This window comes from Aulonocara sp. 'chitande type north' Nkhata Bay, linkage group LG13, assembly GCF_057382095.1.
Source record: "Aulonocara sp. 'chitande type north' Nkhata Bay isolate Kocher_YH1m ecotype deep benthic linkage group LG13, A_spYH_male_GT1.1, whole genome shotgun sequence".
Lineage (NCBI taxonomy): Eukaryota > Metazoa > Chordata > Actinopteri > Cichliformes > Cichlidae > Aulonocara > Aulonocara sp. 'chitande type north' Nkhata Bay.
In genome coordinates, this window is record NC_141356.1 from 16,235,910 (window position 1) to 16,257,753 (window position 21,844).

Here is a 21,844-nt window from a genome sequence, read left to right on the forward strand (position 1 = left end):
CTGTTCCTTTGTGTAAAATGATCCAGCATGTCAAAGATTACACATTGTGGGGCCGTGTGAGGAAAAGCTCTGATCTCCCTCCCTTAATCCTTGACAAGCGATCAGATGTCAGTTGGAGGATATCCTGTGTTTTTCTCCTTTTTTAACATGAGTGTAAATTCACCTCAGGATCGTGCAGTTTTATTGTTGTAGGGCCTGTAGTGGATTTGGGTGTCAGACCTCCATATGTGATCATGTCCATATGCGACGTGACTCATTCTACATGTCCACGGGGTTAAAACAGAGAAACAGACACAGACGTGAATAAGAAGGAAATACCAGAGTGACATCCGCTCTTTTGGGACTTCTTGGGAGCCACACACACACACACACACACACAGATTTAAGACAGAGTTAAGACTTCGAGAGTGGAAATTTTGTGATCTTGATCTAGCTGATAAATTATGCTATAAATTAGGACCAGTGTTCTTACACCCTCAGGCTTTACTCGGTGCAGTATTACTGGCCTTATATCGACCTACAAGCTAATACCTGTATATATTTATAAACCTTTTCACAAGTCTTTTGATGTTAACATCAGAATACATAATTAGCCTTACAAAATAATTCATATGCATATTAAAAAATACTGATTATCCTACACTCTATACCACCCTACTTTTACCATTGCTTCTGAGAACCAGCAGTCATTAGTGGTTGTCAGCATCTGAATGAACAACATATTTTTCCCATTAGAACACTCTGGTTTAAAGACTTTGTATGTTTAAACAATGAACTTCTCATTAGCTCTACCTAGAGAGCACAATGACTTTACGACCCTCAAGCCCTGCACATTTATCAGCATTCAAGCTTTCATATTTTCTCACATTTACAATTACACCCTAATTCAGTCTAATAAGAAAGTGGGATGCTTTTAAATAGCTTTTACTGTGATTTTTGAGATGCACAGACACCAGTCTGTCATCAGTTATTCAGGCAAGCAGCATAGCTGGGAGATGTGACAGATGTCTGCATGAAGAAGAGAGACTGAAAAGGAAAGAAAATGTTGAATGAGAGAGGAGAGAGACATACTTCCATCCCATCTCTACTTGTGTCTCAGCCTCATCTCAACTTTGGTCCATTTGTGGTGAGGATGGGACAGGACTAGCCGGCAGCCACGTGCTAAACGTTGTGCTACGGTCAAACTACAAAAATCAGACTATTAAAGTGAGGCATGCTTATACTTGAAAAAGATTACATGGAGACTGCAAATGGATAATCCTTTGAAGCCTGATCAAAGAAAGTCTGAATTTTGAAGTGGGGTGCAGTATGTGTTTACATGCAAAAGGAGTTGATACGGGTAGCTGTTTACATGACTCCAGCATGTAATCCAGTTAGAGAGCGCTCTGTCTTGTCAAGAGTGGCTGTTGTTGTTTGTTGGCATAAAAAAATAGCACAGATGAATGTGAGAGAGTGGCACAGGTATCTGTAAGGGAAACGTTTTAAGTGCTCACACTGCTTCAGATTATTTTGGTTAAGGTATATGATATGCGTAGGTTTTTAGGCATGATATTTCCTTCTGATATTCTATATTTGCAGCCTTATTTCAAGATTTCAACAAGAGCTAACAATCTACCCTTACATTATCCTTCAGATTGTAGGTCTAATAGTTTACACAGAGTATTGTTAGTGTAAGAAGAAACATTTATATTTTAGACCCTTTAGATTTACCCTTTAGACATTCATTATAGATGCTAGATGAAAGTTAAAGAATATTTCAAACTGTCAAAACTGTGATCTCAGATCTAAAATGACTCAGCAGAAAATAATGGAAAAGAAATGCACAAATGTCTTCAATTTTCCAACTCATGTGCAGCCAAGAGAAAATGTCTATGATGCAACCAAAGAATGTTTTCATTTAGAAGTCATTTAAAAGAAACTTTCAAAGAAATGTTGCATAAAGAGGGTGACATTAAAAAAAACTATTTTTAAATGAATAAATCTAAATGTTGTGCCTTCCACAAACTCATGCACCTGTGCCTAATTACATGTGCACTGTGGTATTTTGGATCTGAAACACTTTGATCTTACAGTAAAAAGAAGTCAATATAAATGTCAATGGGCTTTAACAGGGAGCAATCTTTCGAAAATGGATTTTCTTTCTGTCCAATCAAACATGAAGAATTTCTTCCATTGTCACAGATAAACTGATGTTTTTTATAAAGCCTTCCAACTCGTCTTCTCGCCAAGCTCTTTCGATAAAATCTCGTAAATAAAACGGTCTGTCTCTGTTGTTATTGCAGAAGGAGAAAAATGTTTTCTTTTGCTTGTCTGTGCAAATATTTCAGTGTGGTGTAACACAAACATCTACAGACTAAACACTGACATACAAAGGTTCTGGCCTCGTGTTGTGCATGAGGATTTGCAATTGGGTTGCTTTTGTTTTCATGTCCTCTGACGGTCTGTAAAGCAGATGTGCTGTTGTCTTTGTAATGGGAAGAAATAAAGCTGTGGCATGTAGATAAATAGGTAGATCATGGAATTGCCAGATGTAAAGGTTCAATGTGTAAGTCATGGCAGAGCAGATTACTGAAATTTACCAGTACCCCTCCCAAATGTATGCCCATTGGCAGCAGTCCTAGCCCTCATTCCTGGTTTAAAAAGCACTGCAGTCAACCATCACAAAAGCAGAGCTGCATCAAACATCCCAATGACACACTGACAAATAAACCCAAGTTCAAAACAGCCCTACAAAAACAGGAGCACAAACGCAGGCACTGCCCATGTCTAAAAGCTCATATTTGTTGGAACCACAGACATGCTGTGGTTCCCTGTTTGACTAAAGAAAAGACACACGAGGCATTTTCTAGTGAAAAATGCACTACGAGATGTTTCTCCACACAACAAGGAGACCTGTTTGACTAACATCCTGCCTGTGAACAATAAACACTTCACAATGTGAAGAAAAAGATATTCTTTTTCCTTCCATCCTCTCCATGCTCAACACTCTTTGTTTTCTCCATATCCTGTTAAGGAGCCTTGGAACAGCTGGTACTGCTGAATCAAAGGCGATTTTAAATGATGTCAAAATATTGCACCAATGATGACAGCGCAAATAATGAAAGCACTAAAAAAGTTCAGCTTTATCTTAACTATTGATTAATTATGCATGAAATATAAATTTCAGATATGATGGAAATGTGCATTGATGTACAGGGAGAAAAGCACTGCATACATACTTTTTTGGTTAGGAGTGAACATTGTAGCAGGGGTGCAGTTGTCACAGGTTTGTATCTTTGATACTGTTAATGTGCACTCAAAATGAGATGCAGTATTTACCAGCAAAGGGGAAACAGCACTACCTGAGCAGACAGCTAGCTCTATAAGAAAACTGGAAGTGCGCTGTCTCCACACTGTGGTTCAAACCGTTAAATACATCCTTCCATGGTTTTCCTAGACATTTGGTTCATTTTGTTAAGAAGATGAGTAAGACATAATAGTACTTTTCAATCCGTTACTTAAAGATATCCTGATTACGATATGAAACAGGATTTTCCTTTCAAGAAAAGGATTATTTAAAAGCACCACAAAATGAGACACTCACTTTATGTAAATAAATCTAAAGAAAATTTCCATATTATAATCACATTATATCTCCGAACTAAATGTTGTTTATGGGATTTTGTTGTTTAGGTATAACAGAAAAGAGTTATACAGCAAACCGATCATGTCTAACGTCAAAAGAACAAAATGCAACCGCAGTCAAAAGGAGCAGTCAAAAGGAGCAGTCAAAGCCCGAGTCCAGGTTTCAGAGTCAAAAACAGACAGATGGTCACTTAGATGCAGCAGCATGAAGGTCAAAATGCAACCTGGTAAGTGGAGAGTGGGGAACTATGTTCTGAGGGATCACCAAAACGAGGAAGTGGACGCAGGTGAGCTGACTGAAGGGGATTAGAACCAGGTGCGATGGGTTCGTGCAGACAGGTGACTAGTAGAAAACAATGGAAGACTGAGGACATCTGGTGGGTGGATAGTGTGATGCACGATGTTGTGGCCAATAACGGCAAACCCCAAGGCAGAATTATGACAAATAGACAACAAGAAGAATGAAATTTGGTGCCAGTTGAGAAGACCATAAGGTTGGTGAATCTACAACAGCATTATAAAAACAGTCCTTGATTACAGCAAATATTGTAGGGAAAAGTGCTACTTATTATTGTTTTGGAAATTATGTGAGATGAGATTTACTGTAAGAACTCTCAGGAGACTCAGATGTCTTACTCATAAAAATGTAAATAAGGAAAATAGATTAAAAGCGAATGTTAAAATACTTGTTGTGAAGAGCCTCAGTTCTGAAGCTTCTTTCTCGAACAGATCATATTTACGGTCAATCTGAATTTCTCACTGTCTTTCAAGACATGTTTGAATCAACTTTCTGAACATCTACATGCTTCTAACCCCAGTCATTAAAAACACTAATCCCATTTCAGATTAAAAGATTAATCTCAGATGACATTACATCAGTTTGACACCTCCACTGTCTCACCAAAATAGGCATTATTTTAATAGAAAATCCTTCACAATATCCTTTTTTATGGTCTGATCAAGTTTTTTAATAGAATTTTCTATTTTGTTTGTTTGTTTTTGTTTCCATTTTATTTTCTATTCTGATATATAATTATTACAGCAATGCAAAGGTCTACCGTGACAGTGCAGCCTTGCTCAAACAGAAAAGTCAGTCGCATATGCCTGTAAATTAACCAGCAAAAATCAAATTCACCTGTGGGGATTCAGTATTACACCTAAGCATTAGCATGCTGCTGTAACAGCCTGCACTGTTTTGGGAAGACTTTCTACAGGATTTTAGAACATGGCTGAAGGGATTTCCATTCAGCCACAACGGCATTAATGAGGTCTGGCAACTGATGTTGGGTGATAAGGCCTGGCTAACAGTTGGGGATGCAGTTAAGCCCAACAGTATTGGATGAGGTCTAGGTTAAGGCTCTGTGCCCTGGCTGCCTGTTTTTCCATATTGAACTGGGAACATCATTTTCATTTTTTTCATGGGTTTGTGCAAAATGATGCTGCTAACATAGATGTATTTGAAAAACACATGCATGCTATACTTTAGCTTTCTTTACTACAAACACAGAAGCTGCCCAAGGGAATGCACAGTCTGACCTCAAGATCTGTGATAAAGAAGCTCCCGTTACATCTCGGACTGAAGTAGAAACCTCCAGGCTGCAAGCTTTAAACACACTATGACATTTGCTGGATTTGTAATATTGATCGTTTCTTGGTGTGCAGGAGGTCCTGGGGGTTTAAATACAGGACAGGCCCCCATTTGTCAAAAACTAGCTTTGGGAAAGTGGCCAGCTGGAAATGGCAAGGGATGTAGTTTAGTTTTAATAAATGTATTTTATTAAACTTTAAAAAAAATATATATATGGGAAAGTCAGTAATTTCAGCAAGGCAGTGAGTGATTGTGAGCCATATGAGTTGCCAGGTTGTTCAAAGTGCAAACGCAGAAGCCTAATAGCAGGTTAACTAGCGGGGCATCATTTATAGGCTGGATGGTCCAGGTGAGAAACATTAACTAATAACCTTAGAGTAATAGAGTAACCTCCATCAAACCTCCAAGATTAACCGAGTGTGGACCACTGCGTGTTAGGGCATCATTAAAATATTAGCGTTCAAACTTTTTTTTAATGGTTTCAACAGTTCGCTTTCAGTTACTGATTTTTTCATACATCCTAAATTAAATGCTATCCTAAATGTATCGGAGCGTAACTGCGCTTTGTTTTTGGTGAGGGATTTCCTGGCTGCCTGTCTTACTATTGGCATATGCCTGCCCTGGATGATGCGCTTCTCTTCCCAGGCATGACACACTTACTTGGCTGCAGAGCCACGGGACAGAAACACGACGAGGAAGCAAGAGGACAGAGGCAGGCGAGGGAGGTGAGGATGCGGGTAAGAAAAGCGCGACAGATGACGATGATGATGGCGAGGACGGGGATGAAGATGAGAGTGATGATGCTATCGACGAAGGAATGGTCGTAGAAGAAGCGGAAGAAGAAGAACGGAAAATAAAGCTCTGCGGGATCGGAGGATAGTAACAGTGGTGATGCTGATCGTGAGGCAGTTTGGATTGTGAGTACGGGACCGCAGAGGCGAGGATGCTCGGACGCTCGGAGCACCTGCTCGCTCAGTTTTGATCATTGTGCAGGGTAAAACCTCCGGTATCACCGAGAGTTTAACGAAGCGCTATTCTGAGGAGGTGGGCCAAGTCCCAGGAGAGAGAGAGAGAGAGAGAGAGAGAGAGAGAGAGAGCTCTCCGAGGACCTTTGGACTGAGTGCCGGTGATCCAGCAGGGATGTTGTTGTTCTGTTGTCAGTGATGTGAGGCGACATTAAGGAGCTGGTGAAAGGAATCCTGGCACATATTCCTACATTTTTGCAGGTAAGCAGCAAATTGCTCTGTATCGCTTTCTGTGTCTCTCTCCTCATCCAAAAACTCTCTCTGTCTCTGGTGATCATATTGCTGCAAACACGTACACCCTTCTATGGAAAGATATAACACTAAATAGGGAGTTACAGGGAGGGGTGGTTGCAGTAAGTTCATGTTGACCTCTTCCTCACAGTATTTTGCCTCCCACGGATTAACATTATGTAATATTCAAGTAGGTGGACAGAGAGGAGATTAACAAGAATCTATAAAGTGTTAGCTGGTGCCATGTAAGTACATTTATTTTATTACTTGCATGCACACTGTACATGCACTCTAGTTAAAAACACATTGTACTAAAGTTACTGCATGCTTGATCATTTAAATTAAAAACATACACACAACATATAATATATCCTACAGCATGACTTGCAAACAAATGCTGTTCATAAATTGTGAAATTAGTGGTTATAGTCTATAAATTGATGTATAGTAACTCTAATAGAATCTCACTGCTTAATTAGTGGCTTTTACTGCTATTTTAAGTAGTTTTGTTAATTATAATTTAAAGTTTTACATGTGGGAAAGGGCTTTTGAACTGTTGAATTAATTGAAAAGTGTCTAAGTATTAATTCATATTGACGAGTTATAACGTGAATATGAACAAATGCTGAATAAATGCATACTGTGAGTAAAATAATATATTTTCACACTCTACATTTATCTAACATCCACCACACTGGCACATTATTGGTGAACTCTGTGACACAGGGGAGAAATAAAAGCGCAAATACAAAAAACACAAATTGTAGGAGGCAATTACATGTAAGGCAAATTTACTGTTGGGTACCACAAACACCGTAGGTCCCTATAGGAGTATTGTAGGCGTGTTGTAGTGATTTTTGGATAGGCTCATCTCTATCTCGCTTGCTCAGCTTTCCTCCCAGGCTTTCCTCCCACACACTTTAACTCCTTTGTTTCAGCAGTGGAGTACAGTAGCCTTACAACCCTGCAGTTACATTAAAACTAACAAAGAGGAATGCTGCAGTCCAATGTCACTTTATCCCTTAGATCAAATACTAGGTTGTGTAACAAATATTCGGGTCTATAAAAGAGGCATAGAAGAAGAAGTACAGATAGCATATAGGTCAACTTTATAAGAGAAATCAAAATAGCAAAAAATAAATGCTTATCAACTAGAGAATACAAAAAACATAAAATTCCCCAGACATGGTAAAAGTGTAGTTAGCTATGTCCTTGTGTTAAAAGACGTATTTCCAGTTTTATTATGTGTGACATTTTCGGTGACATGTGGGTTGACGGTTTGATCAAAAGAGACTTGCTGTGTCAGGGCTGCAGGCACTTCTTAGTGCTCAGAGTCCCCAGAGAATATTAAAGCTCTGCCATGGGTTATCTAAGTGGTGCCTGTCTCCACTCAGCTATGAAGGTCAATGCTGCAAAAAGCCCTTTGACTTTACTCTGACACATACACTGTAACTTGGAGTAAACACTGGTATTGAGAGATTTCTTAAAAATTTATTTATACGTTTTTTTAAACTTATGACATCTCATGTTTGGTATCGTTGTGCAGTGACCTTTCAGGTTAAATAGTTCAGTGTAAATGTGCCTGGAGGTGCAAATAGAACAAAGGAAGAACATGTGTTAACTTTAGGAAATTGATGTTTGCATGTTTGAATCCAAAGATTTAATGAGGATGTGGAAAAATGACAGAGCCTTGCAATTATCATAAACCCCACCAATCTCTCTTTAATGAAGCAAAATATTATTTGTTAGTTGTGTGCACAACAATTTTACAGTGTCTTTCACAGTGGAATTAGATCAATTGATGCTCTTTATCTGCTTTCTATGCTACAAATTACATAACTAATGTCACCATATGTCTTTAAAAATGTGATACATGTGGTTGCGTTGTATGTGATGTATTATTAAGACAACTTAGTGATTTTCCACAGAGGGGATCCTTTAATGCAGTAACAGGGTTAACGTAGATTAAGTGACAACCTTGAAACAAGCGATGAACACTGAGCTCCACGGGGACTGAACTTCCGATCCCCTCACTGTGGGGTTCAGTTCTGTGACCCACCCGTCACAGGAGCTGAACTCCTGGGCTTTAAAGGGTGGCATGGACATTCTAACCAAGGGTCCTGTCTGCCCAGCTCCAATCAGGAGTTGCTCTGAGATTGGTGCCGTACCCAGGACTGACAGGTTGAATGGATGACAGGGCTGTGTGGGCCAAATAGACTGTCAGAGAGAGCTGTGAGGAGATGGATGAGAAGAGGGAGAATGGGACACCGAAAGAACATCAGAGAGAGGGAATACCAGAAAATAGAGCTGAAGAAATGATGGAGTGCTGTTGTGGCTACAGGCAATACCTGATTCCCTCAATTTCTCTTTCTCTAACTGTTCCTGTCCCTCACCCTCACCCCCTTTTCTTTTCCTATCATCGCCTGCTTTTCTCTAATCTATGGGGTATTACAAGCTCTACACAGTGTCTGGAGCTGTTTTGCTACAGAACGAGTGTAGCACCTTAGAAATGTGTGATAGCTACTGTGACAATGGGCCCTACTTTCTGTATAAAACCACCAAAATTGCTTATAAATCGTAAACTATTAGTTTTTAAAATTTAGGAAATAAAATACTGCTAGCAACCAATGAAATGCTAAATGTTTATCAGTCATTGGTTGGTGTATGTTTTATGAATCATGTATTCTCACTCCCAGAACAGAAAATACAGTTATTAAGTCAAAGCTGCCTAAACACAAAGTTCTCTTTAGCATTAAGCCTGTGATGTCTGTGTTGCACCAATACCCAGCCCAGTAAGTCTGGTGTCTAAACCAAACCAGCTAGTAAAGGCACAAATAAACTAAAGTATCAAAAAAATCAAAATGGTAAGTATAACGAGACACAAGCTGCAGGTTTGCTTATCACCATCTTCTAAAATAGTATTGTAATCATTCATTTAAACCACTGACGGTGCATAAATGATGGGTGTAGGTTCTGGGTCTGAAAAGTGACGCAACAGTACAAGCGCCTTTAACGTTCATTCTTTTTATTAAATTATTATTTGCTGACTGAAGTCATAGTGACTATGTCCATCTTTTACATACAGTGTATGGTACCTTTATAATAGCATTTAAATAAAAGAACAGACTCACTATATAGTATTTATTAACAAAGGTTTTAAAAACCACTTTACAATAACTAAGCAGTTCATTACATACAAAATTATTTTTACTATTTAGTTCATATTAACAATTATACATCTATTCATCCATCTCCATCCATATCTTCCAGGTCAGTGTCGCAGAGGACCTGAGACATAGCTTAGCTGTCGTGGAGCCAGAGGCAGGGAACACCACGGATAGAGGGAAACAAACAACCATGCATAGTCAGATTTACAGCCACGAACAATTAAGAATCACTTAATCGAAAAATCATGTCTTTAAACTGTGGGAGGAAGCCTGAGTAATGAGAGAAAACCCAAGCAGGCACACAGAGAATAATATGCAAACTTCACATAGAAGCACTCGAGCCAGTCAGCTGTGAGGCAACAGTCATTTCAATTTACAACTGATAATAATCGTTGTTATTGTTCCAAATGATGTTGATGTTATTATTACTATTATCATTATTATTATTTTTTATTAGTAACCCTATACTGTTATGCATGTAGTATTGCCACACTTTATTGCTTTGGCTGCTTAGAGAGAGAACAGTATTTAGTGTCATCAGTCCGTCTGCATGTTGTCATGTGTTGCAACATATGTGAAGCTCTGGAGAATTGTGGTATAGTAGATGAGTTTCTGTGTTTGATTACAAAATCTAAAGGATATAAATACTATTTCCCACTCTGCTTGTCCAGTTAGAGTTTTCACAAGCCTTTTATCTCCAACAAACTCTCTCTAAGGACATTTACATGGAATGTTGAGAAATTGGCAGTTGTCTTGTGTTGGCAACTACGTAGAGCTCAGCTCTGTGAAGAAATGACATTATTCCTATTTTGAAATTTACAGCTATAAAAACTGAATATCTAGTGCATTTTTTCCTTTTGTGTGCATTCTATTTAATCAGGGGTGTCAGATTCACTTTAATTCATTGGCCACATAGAGCCAAGTTTGATCCCAAGAGGGCCAGGCCACTGAAACCATTGCATAATAATCCACAAAAAATACCAAAGAAATGAAAAGAAAACACCTAAATCACAATAATGAACAGTCCATCTACAAAACAAATAACAGGCAACTCGAATTGTTTTTGTCTTAAGCAAAATACATGAAATTTCCATAATATCTCAGCAATGTCACTGAAGGTAAATATAACTGTGCCAGCACCAGCTCTCTCTATGCTTTGTGGTCTGGCATGACATTGGTTATGTCACTGTCTGTAAGAAACCAGTTAAAGAAAAAACAAATAGTGAACTAGTAGTAGTTTGTCACAAGTCCTTCTGTGCAGTGTTTTAAAAACACATCCAGCCAGGCTGGACTCTTCAGTGGGCTAAATCTGGCCCATAAAGTGGATTAAATAATCCGGTCCATTTTCCCACTGAAGTAACTTGTGTATAAATATAATGTGTTTGTGTGGGGGTAGTATTTGTTTTTGTCTTTGTAGCTGTTGTGATGTGATGAGCCATTTGCTTTGCTTCTCGTTTGCTTCCCTTGTTTTCCTTTGAAAGCTATATATTTCTGTGTGCTTAGAGCTTTTAAACTTTTACATATAACATTTTATATATGTAATAAAAAATAAAGTGCATCTTCAAAATTTTCACTTTAAAGATGTGCATTGCTGTTGTATCTGTAATAGAGCTTCATGTAAAGTGAATTCAAACATAACTATATACATAAAATTATATTTTGGGGCCAAAGTACTTACATGTTGACAAAAAAACAAAAGTAATCTTTACTTTCTGTTGTCTTAATTTGGTACTGAATAATTTAAAGGATTTATTTCAAAGCACTTTTATGGAAATGCTTGATGGTAGATTGCAAGTTCCTTTCAGCTTTTTGATTTGGGAAATTACAATAAAAAAAGGTATGGATGAATTAAACTTGTAAAATGCAGTAAAAGGACAAAGCATGTGCTGCTTTGTTGTCTTGTTAAAGGCTGACAGCTAACACAAAAATCCAAGCACTGCAGCATCCATCTATTTTCTTCCACTTATCAAATTCAGGGTCACGGGGGGGATGGAGCCTATCCCAGCTGTCATGGAGGAGAGACAGAGTACACCATAGGCAGGTTACCAACATATCACAGGGCTAACAGAAAACCTTCCACAGCTTCACCCAATTTTTAATCGCCAATTAACTTAACGCCCACCTCATTCGACTTGGAAGGAAGCCAGAGGGAGAACACGGAAACACGGATTGGAACCTAGTATCTTCTTCCTGTGAGGTGACAGTGTTAAGCACTGAACCACCATGCTGCCCACAGTGTAACATGTTACTACAAAAAAGGCAAAAAAGCAGACAAAGCTACACTAAACTAAAATCTCCACTTAATTTAATTGAAATTTAGTGTGCTTTATCAGTAGACAGACCCCCCTTAATTTAGTTCACTCATCCCTCTAAGCAGTTCCTCTCTTAGCTTCAGCTCATCCTATTGAATGTTTGTTTGGGATTGAAAGTTCTGCTCTCTCTCTCACACACGCACACACACATAAACATAGTCCAGGACAAGACTGGAGTGAGAACAACTCACTATGTGTGAGAGAGGAGAGATCGTTCCGTCTAGCTGCCAGAGTGTGTTGTCCGTAATATCGGTCTGTGTGTGCAGGGACAGTTATATAATAACAATGCAGAAAGCGTCACAGGTTCATGAGTCACAAACACACACACACACACACACATGCAGGCTCCTAACACTCTCACTGCGAACAGGAAGTGAGGCATTACAATCTTCCACGTGTTCACGATTTATCAGAATCAGAACAAATTGTAGCGTGACATATTATCGCTTTGACTTGACAAAGACAATGTGTTTGACAGCACGGGATGTGTTTACCAAACTCAACTCTGTCTGTAATGACCTTTTCCAATTTCTGTATCTGAATGCGGGATACAGACCTACGTCTCCACTGGTTCACAGCAGCTGTTCATGATTTTTGAGAAGAAAAAAGATGTTCACAATTAAACAAGCCTGTTGGATGTGTAAAAATAGAGATCCTCCTACATCGGATGGCATGCAATTCATCTCCGAGTTCCAAAACAAGAAGCCTGACCCTCAATAATACTTTTCTTGATGAATAAAAGGTTTTAAAAATGGCTGTGTCATTAATGTCAATAGTGAGTCAGTGGAGCGATGTGATGAATAAGAGAAGTCGACATGTAATGAAACGGAGGAAGTGCCTCTATTGATTAATGCAAAATTTATGCCTGAGGTAAAAGCAGCCTAAGCAACACTAATACATTTTCTGAAATGTGAAAAACATTAGCTTAGTTGTGGTGAAAATAAATGGAAAAAGTAAATATAACAAAGAAAGCTTCAAGCTGGCATCTTGGTGTTTGTTCCTGAAAATAAATTAGCAATACAAGCCTTTATGAGGAGGAATAAGCATAATCATTTTACAGAGAGACTGCTCTAAAGTTAAGCAAATCAGAGAAAGTTTTATCCACAGGTTTCTTCTTGCTTTCAGATTTTTCAAAGTCGTACTTACAAAAATTATCCTTTTGATGCTAACATGTTTTCCTGGCATCATTGTTATTTTGCATAGCTGTTGCACAACTACAGTAGAAGAGTTAAAGCCTTCAGTATACAGTATTACAAGTATTAGATCCTTGTAGTAAATTACTAGTATTTGCCTTTATATGTGTGTGTGGTTCAGCTATTGATTGGAACGCTTCAACCCTTTGGCCATGTTCCTGAAAGAGCAATAAAGACACACACACACACATTCAAATGTACACATAGATACACTCAAAGGATGGTGTGGGTGGCCACTTGACTGCCTCACAGACAGACAAATACACCTGCACACACACACAGACACACACACACATGTGGCCTGGGGCTTTCTAAACAGCCAAGCTCGGAGGTTGCAATTCGCACATCACTCTTTGCTACCTCCCTCTCTTCCTCCATCTCTCAGTAAAGCAACACAGCATCTCTCACGTTCTTTCATTTATTTCTCATTGGCCATCCACCCGCCTGCTGTTTGTTTTCTTTCCCTGCCCTCTTTAGGCTCACACCACACATTTTTTTCTCACTAATGTGCTGACCTTCCCATTGTTCTCTGTCTGTCTTTGTAGTTACATGTATAGCAGCACTGTGTCATACAGACCAGTAGAAGTTGGCTTCCTGCCTGCTGAGATGTGCCAATAGGAAACACTTTGAACAGGGGTTCATGCTGATGAAATTGATCTGCTCAGGTAAGGAACAAGTATGACATATTGATATTCAAAAGCCTGTAAATGAACAATTGTAATGTCAAACTGCATCTATGGGACTTCATTCAAAAGGTGAAAATTTATTCTTTTATGGAATATTTTCTAGAAAATGTCTTGTTTAGCATGCAGCTAAAACATAGCCTAACCCAAACCTGGTCACATGCAGTCTGGAGCACAGTGTGTGAAAAAAAACACATATAACATAAATTGTCTTTAACAATGCTATTGATCAGTTTTACTCTAAATTAATCAAGAAAAAGGCAAAAGTTATTATGTCGTGCTGGTACCAGACATAATGAGATTTGTTTTTGTTATTGAGGTAATCCTTTGTTTATTTTTAGTTGGATCACAGGTTGAGCTTTTAAACCCCAGAGAACGAGTTAGACATATTTATAGAAGCTCCCCATCTCAATAAAAGATGAATCGCTGTCTTATGCAACAACTCCTGACCACAATGAAGACAGGATGGAGATGGAAGGACAGAGGAACAGATGGATAGATAGATGGAGAAGCAGATGGATTGCTGGATGCATGGACAGATGCATGACTCTTGCAGATGTGTTTTTTTCTGTCAAGGTTGCCCTTCGAGAAAAGGATCCATCCTTCTTCACTCCTGTAAATTTCTCTAGTTTCCTCTAGAATATGACTCGGTTTCTTTATCAGTTTCTCTTTCCCTCTATTCACCACTCTGTTGCTCACACCTTTAATATCGCCGTCATTCTCTCCTTTTGACTCTCTCCCACTTTCTCGTTCTCCTCTCTGATCTATTATTCACATCCCTCTCTGACTCTTCTCTTTCTCCCTTGACACCTGAAATCTCTCCATCCCCTTCAGGGTGTTTAGGCCTCCACCGACAGTGCTTCCCTCCCAGGAAAAGAAATAGAATGATGAATAAAAGAACAGAGTGAAGAGATAGATAAAAAGCTTTGGTATGGGTGGCTCTATCGATATGCCAAGGTATTTCTTCCAGGCTGAGCTGGTAGCATTCAGACAGAGCTGAAAAGGAGAGCATTTGCAATGTTGCTGCAGTTTTTCAACACAGAACTGTTGCCAAAAATGTTTTTTTTTTCTTTTTTTGCTCATTACTGAAGCGTAGTATCCAGCATTAGTGAGCTTAAATGCAGTATTAACTGCAGTGTTTTTCAATATTTGACCGAATTTCAAAGCATGTTGTGAATTTTTTTCATTGAGCTCTTAGTGTCACTGCATTTGGTTGTTTTGAGGATGACACGTGGCAGCAGTTTATCCCTGAGCTTCATTGCAGCTGTGCCCCTGAGAAGGGCATGCATTTCCCAGCTGCCAGTAAAAACATCCACATCTGTCTTCTTTTTCTTGAAGACAGGAAAATGCAGTCAGTGAAGATATTCATGGAGTAAATATATGATTTATTCAGACACTCTTCCGCCTTCAGCATGTCCATAAATTCATTGTGTAGATGTCATAATAAGGTGTTAATGGGTGTATTTTAACCCAAACCAAAACCAAGTACAGAATGAGTACTGAAGCTGAATGCTGACACTCAAACTAATGTTACAACTGAGTGCTTTGGGGCAGGGGCAGGGATAGCTCAGTAGGTAAAGTGGTCGCCCCATGATCGGAAGGTCGGCGGTTCGAATCCACTTAACGGCTACCCTGAGGTACCCCTGAGCAAGGTACCGTCCCTACACACTGCTCCCCGGGCGCCTGCTTAGTGGGCTGCCCACTGCTTCACTGAGTGAATGGGTCAAATGCAGAGAAAAACAAGTAATTTCCCCATGGGGATCAATAAAGTATCCATTATTATTATTATTATTATTATTTAAGTCACTGACTCACTGTCACCAGTCTCCAAAGGTGGAGTTTTGTTGCTATATTAAACTGAACACCAACTCTAACTTCCATTCAATGCAGTAAAACAACCAAATTTCAACTAAGATTAGGTAATAAATGACTCCTTGTAGGAAGAGGATGACACCAAATTGAAAGCAACTGAAAATGGCTATTCAATGAGCTGAAAGTATTCAAAATGATAAATGTTAAGAACATTATCTGCTAATGATCATATAATAAACGGCATCTATTGAAATGTATCATAAGGTATAATAATGAAATAGTTAATGGTCTTGAACTGTAAAGATGTAACAATGTCATAAAGGTTATTTGAACAATTAAGAGAATTTATGTTCTAGTGAACACTTATATTGTCTAAGTATTAAGTGAAAAAGTCTGTGCAGGAGATAAAAGCTAAACATAATCTACATATAAGATCAATGGCATGCGTGTGTGTCAGATGAAGGCAGATCTGAAATAGAATCTTCTTCCGTTCCTCCTCACTGCACACATCGTCTATCCGCGCTTGCCATATCCCTCCACCAAACCATCAATCATCACATTCCCATGCTTTATGGTAATAGGAGGAAAAACTGCATTTAACGGCATTTTACCTTCTACCTCACCTACCTATCTCTCTTTGTCCCTCCATCCATCCATCTGTCTGAGCTCTCATCCAATCCAGACACAGTATGAGGTTGTTTATTTAAATCTATTTAAATGGATATGAGGCGTGGGCATATACAGGGATATTTCACGGCCCGGCAGGTCAGCAAATATCAAAGCTGTTCCAGCTCACTAACCCCTGATCTCAGGGCCCATAGACATTTAGTACATACCACAGGTGGTCAAAGTTATGTCTATAAGTGATTGTGTATGAGAAATAATTATATCTATCTATCTATCTATCTATCTATCTATCTATCTATCTATCTATCTATCTATCTATCTATCTATCTATCTATCTATCTATCTATCTATCTATCTATCTATCTATCTATCTATCTATCTATCACCACCTGAAGAAATGAGCGACAGAAATGATGAATCATGGCTGAAATTAAAAGGAGTGAAACAACTGCTTCTCTTCTAAGATTAAAAGGCCAAACTGGATGAGGTGTCTTGGAACAGTTTAAAGAATAAGAAAAAACAGAAAGTGCAAGGGAGGGGAGAGGAAGGAGAAGTGAAGGGTAAATGTCTTTGCTAATGTCTTTGGTGCCAATATTGACTAACACTGGCTCCCTCTGACTTTAGTACACTTACTGCATCCTCTTCAGATCGTTAGCTCTGTCATTAGAAAATGGACCTGTTGGCTCAGTTGTTCATTGTCATCACATTGGATGGATGGATGGACGGCTGTACGGACAGATGGCCAGACGGACAGATGGATGACCAAACATCACATTTTCTTAATGGAAATATGAGCTTCTGAGATTTAAATTCAGTGTCAATGTTCAGTGAGAACTAATTATTTTTTCAAGGCTACTTCCTGACAGGGTGGACTGTGTAACAGTGAAATGTCAATTAACCAAATTTGGAACAGGTGGGACAGTTAAGAAAAAAAAAATCTATCCATTCAACTTTCAGCTTCCATCTTCTGAAAGATAGAGGTAGATAATCAAGACAAACATTAGAATACATTCAAAAATGGTTAACAGTGTCACATGTAAAATTAGCTAGATGTGTAAAGATTACTTAGATAGTCAAAGGCAGAGGATGTTACTCATCTAATTTCTCACAACAGTCAGTTGTATCGATTAATGGAATTAATGATTGGTGGTTCATAATACAATTTCATAGCACACCATCATGTTATGTAACATCTTGATCCATGGAAATGTTAGTATCAGTCTATGACTGAGTCCAGACAGGAAAGGGGGTGCAGGTGCTGTTTTAACACAATTTAAAACATTGCTTTTCATCCCCTCCCTTAAATTTTTTTTATCATCTTATCCCTCTCCACCCTTTTCTGGCTTATATCCCCTGCACAGCACTTCTGACAAAGAAGGAAAAAAGAGAAAGACCTAAAAGGGCAAAGCAACACAAGGATTTACACACTGAAACCCAAAGAGAGAGTGAGACAGCATGTGAGGGGAAAAGGGTCAGGGAAAGAAAGACATCAGTCTTCTAATTCAAAGGGGAGGTGTCTGTCTGAAATGGAATTCTGTGATATGATGTTACAGATTTTTTGGTTTTTTATTTATCAGACTGCTCCAGTTGGCCCTGTGCACTCAGCACTTGCTGGACTTGGTATAATCGTACTTTAGTGACCTGACAGAAAGACAGAAACGCATTTACTGCAATTCAATATAAGTGAAGGATATCAGATACAGTACAAGTTGCGAGAAGCAGACAGATTTAGATGTAATAGATAGTATACAGTTGCAAAAGAAAAAACATTATAGATTTCAACACCATTTCCAAACAACTCCAAGTTGAATTTTCACCTAACCTTATGAGTGTTGTTCGCAGAGGCTAAAAATTGCCCAGCTGGGCATGTGGCCGCCTGTCAAACTCTCAGTGGACACTTCTGCCTCTGCTTCTTTCTTTTTAAAATGTCAGAACAATTTCTCAGCTTTTGTCTGTTCAGTCAGGCTTTAAAGGCGATAATGTTGTTATGGAGATAATTGTGTAACAAGAAAGTCATCACAAAACTGTTAAAAAGTCATTTTTTGGAACTCGCAATGATGACCACTTTTTTTCAGTCAACCGAAGAGTTTATTATTGGCAGGTTTCAACAGTGTTACTAATGAAGGTAAAATATCAACTGGAAGTTTTATAACAAAATTCTTACATCAAATTTTCAAATCTACTCTATCAGATAAACTTATCAAATAAAAATAAGAAGAAGAATAAAACATAGATACATTAACTATTATATACATAGTACATTTCTACTCTGATCACATTCAGACATTGACAGAGCTTTATAAGTATTCTCTGCCTATCATGCACAGTTTCAAACTCTGCATGGGGGTTTAATCGGATTGGGAGCAATTTGGGCGATCGGTATGTTGCCCAAGGACACTGACATGTGGACTGGAGGAGCTGGAGATCGAACTACCGACCTTCCAACTGGCTCTGCCTCCTGAGCCACAGCTGTTGTTTTTGACTTCATGGTGTTTTGGCTTTCATACAAGTCATGAAGTCTGATGGATGACTGGTAATATAAGCAGAACAGGAGTTTTAAAAGGTAATTGTTTTAGTCCACGTGACCTGACTTTCTTGCACCTTGTATCTTAGCTGTACTACACGCTTGCTTTAAACAGGTTTTTAGTTTGTAATGTGTTCCTGTTAGAAGAGTTATTTTGAGTCATTTTTGAGTGTGCTACTGAAGCACAAATGCTCCCAAAATGCAATGCACAAAAGAAATGTAGCGTCTTTTCAAGTTAAAAAAAAAGTAAGTTGTAGTGAAACAGTTCCACAAAGTATTCAGTCTTAAAATGTCTCTTTGTTCAGTTTTTATCACCAGCAGCTTTCAAAATCTGAAGTTTCTTTTTCAGTTGGTCTACTTACTAAAGAGGTTTAGTGATGCTGGTGTTCGCCCCAGCATGCATCCCAGGGTGCCTTTTCAGAGACACAGCAGAAATGGATGAAAGCAGACAGTGATGGACACTCTCAAGCGAGTAAGGGTGTACTGCCATCTTGTCAGCTGCTTAGAGCAACAATGTGGAACCACAAGAGAACAGAAGTGGGGTAAGCAGGTGCAGCTGTCACCTCACAGTCAAGTGTGATAGGGTAAGGCACCTGTCACTCAAGAAGAAACAGCCATGCAGAAACTCTAACCAGTTCAACTGAGGTGTTTTGTGTGAAGTGACAGTGCTCTAAAATGTAAAAAGGGTAACAGTAAAATGTTATCCTTTATCCTTTATGCTCAAGGCTTTTTTCCACTTGGCAAAGGGGACTGGAGGTGTTATGTTGTGACTTGTGGAAGGACTCAGCGACAGGAAATTAGTCACTTAATCTACAAATGCATCTGAGCTTCACAATCTCTTGTGAGAAAACACTTTATTTTAGTGAATTTTCCCACAAGACTTTAGTGAAAATGGTCAAGGGTGCACATGGGAACACACAGCAGACAGTATGGTGTGTTTACTGTCTGTGTGTGTGTGTGTGTGTGTGTGTGTGTGTGTGTGTGTGTGTGTGTGTGTGTGTGTGTGTGTGTGTGTGTGTGTACAAACATGCTATTTTTTGCTGTCTTGATTTACAGTACCAATCATAGCTGGATATAAAGTGCTCCCTGAATTCCTATGGCTCATTTTCCAGTCTGTACTGGCTCCATCCTGCTCACTGAGCAATCATAATTTCCAGTTATTATAAATCAAAACTGGATTTCCAGGGATGACTGACCAATCACAAAAAGTATATACTGCAATCAGTGGTAGGATTTATTCAGTGTTGTGCACACCACTGAGATACCACAGTCTGACTATGTGGTTCATATGTGCATGAAAGAATATTAATACATATTTCTGTTCCTCTGCACATTGACACAACTAGTTCACAGGACACCCCGTAAACCTCCCAGGTCTCTGATGCACCTGCTCATTAAAAACTTTCCCTTCCTGGTTCTTGCCAAATCAACACCGCCAACAGCTGCAAGTACATTTTACTTTGAACTAACTAACTAAGTGGACCAGTGAAGGAATTTGTTTGGAGCCGTGTAAGATCACCTGTCTTATTATGCTTGTGTTCAGCACGATGGCAGCCTATTTGCTTCTACAACCAATGGACACAAATAGTTGGCTATAGTTACCTTGTAACAACCCTTTGAGCACTCACATTTGCATGTTATAACCAATCAGCATGTTCTAGGACTGAAAAATGAAGCCAATGTGAAAGCACCAGAAACCACAGATCCCCACAGACACTTATGTTGAAATCCCTAATTTTAGCTATAAAAACCTGTCGTATGCTTATAGTCCCCAATTCATAACAACTGCAAGTTTTATCAGGTTTAAAGTTCGGTGTGTGTAGCTATAGTTTGTGCTCTAGTTTTGCTTAGTGACATACTAGTATTCTATTAGTCTTTTAGCACCTGCACCCTGACATTAACTAATTCTGCTCTTGTGTCCAAGACAGTAACTTCTAGCTCTAAAAACCAACAACATAGCAGGCAAAAAACTAAATTTGAGGGTTATGAAGCCTAGAAACCACTGGCTGATGTCACCATGACTATGACCTTGTTTTCAGAAACTATGTTTGGCTATAATCTGTATTAATTAGCTAATTAAATTATGTTTCGGAGTTTGGATAATCTTTGCTAATTGCCTATCACCAATATAGAGAGTGGCACCAGTCTTACGTCATTAGCATGGAATTGACCTAATTTGACAGCTGTAAGTATTTATTTCCTCCTAGATTAAATAATAGGTAAGCCAGAATACAATAAGAATTAAAAATTCTAATTTGATGCCAAGTGTGAACCTCGGTATGCTTCAGACTCATTCTTCATCATGTAAATGCTAACAAAGCAGATATAGTATTTAGGCTAGTTTGACAATGCTACACTGATAACCTAAATCCTCTGACAGATTATTTTTTACAATTCATGATTGATAATATCATCTAAATTATCTGGTTAGTGTGCCAGCAGTTGTTTATGGAGATAAGCAATCCAAACAAGCGATTAACACAACAATAAAGGATGGTAGCAGATGAATGAATTAGAAAAGAGGTTGATGATTAAATGAGGGGAAAGCAGGAATATGGGCCAGCAGGGTGTGATAATATGTCTCTCTGTCATCTATCTCACATGGGAGGGCGAGAGACAGAGAGCGATTAAGGGGATGTATGATGTATTCTGACCCATATTCTCACACACAGCATGTTTTGTGACCCACATACTACCTCGTCCAATTACACATCTAAATGTTATACTAACATGTGTGTGACTAACTGCTTTCTGTGCGTTATCAAGAATGAACGCACAGTTGTACCTAGAATATGAAGCTTTTAAAGCTGGTTAACCTACATTCTGTTATGTTCTGTGGTTTGCTTTCAAAAGATCCTGGCAGCTCACTTGATAGTGGATAATATATTTTATTTTATTACATTTCAATGTTGCACTTCAGAAGTTTTACATTTATATTACATGATAACATCAGAGAGCAATCTGATCATCTATACTTACCACTGATTGCACAACCTTTCTTGGGAATAGTTGTAGTAGTTGTATAGACCCTAATAAGCATGGCAATAGCTTAATATGA

General features: G+C 38.7%; 1 protein-coding gene across 1 annotated transcript in view; it reads left to right on the forward strand.

Moving 5' to 3' along the window:
* The first annotated feature begins 5,871 nt into the window (after window positions 1-5,871).
* The window catches only part of bean1 (brain expressed, associated with NEDD4, 1), a 60,215-nt gene continuing 44,242 nt past the window's right edge, over window positions 5,872-21,844 (forward strand). Inside the window, exons 1-2 of the mRNA XM_086258865.1 lie at window positions 5,872-6,438; window positions 13,686-13,805. Coding sequence (XP_086114991.1) covers window positions 13,781-13,805 — 25 coding nt within the window. The 5' untranslated portion in view covers window positions 5,872-6,438; window positions 13,686-13,780. The remainder of the gene's footprint in view (window positions 6,439-13,685; window positions 13,806-21,844) is intronic.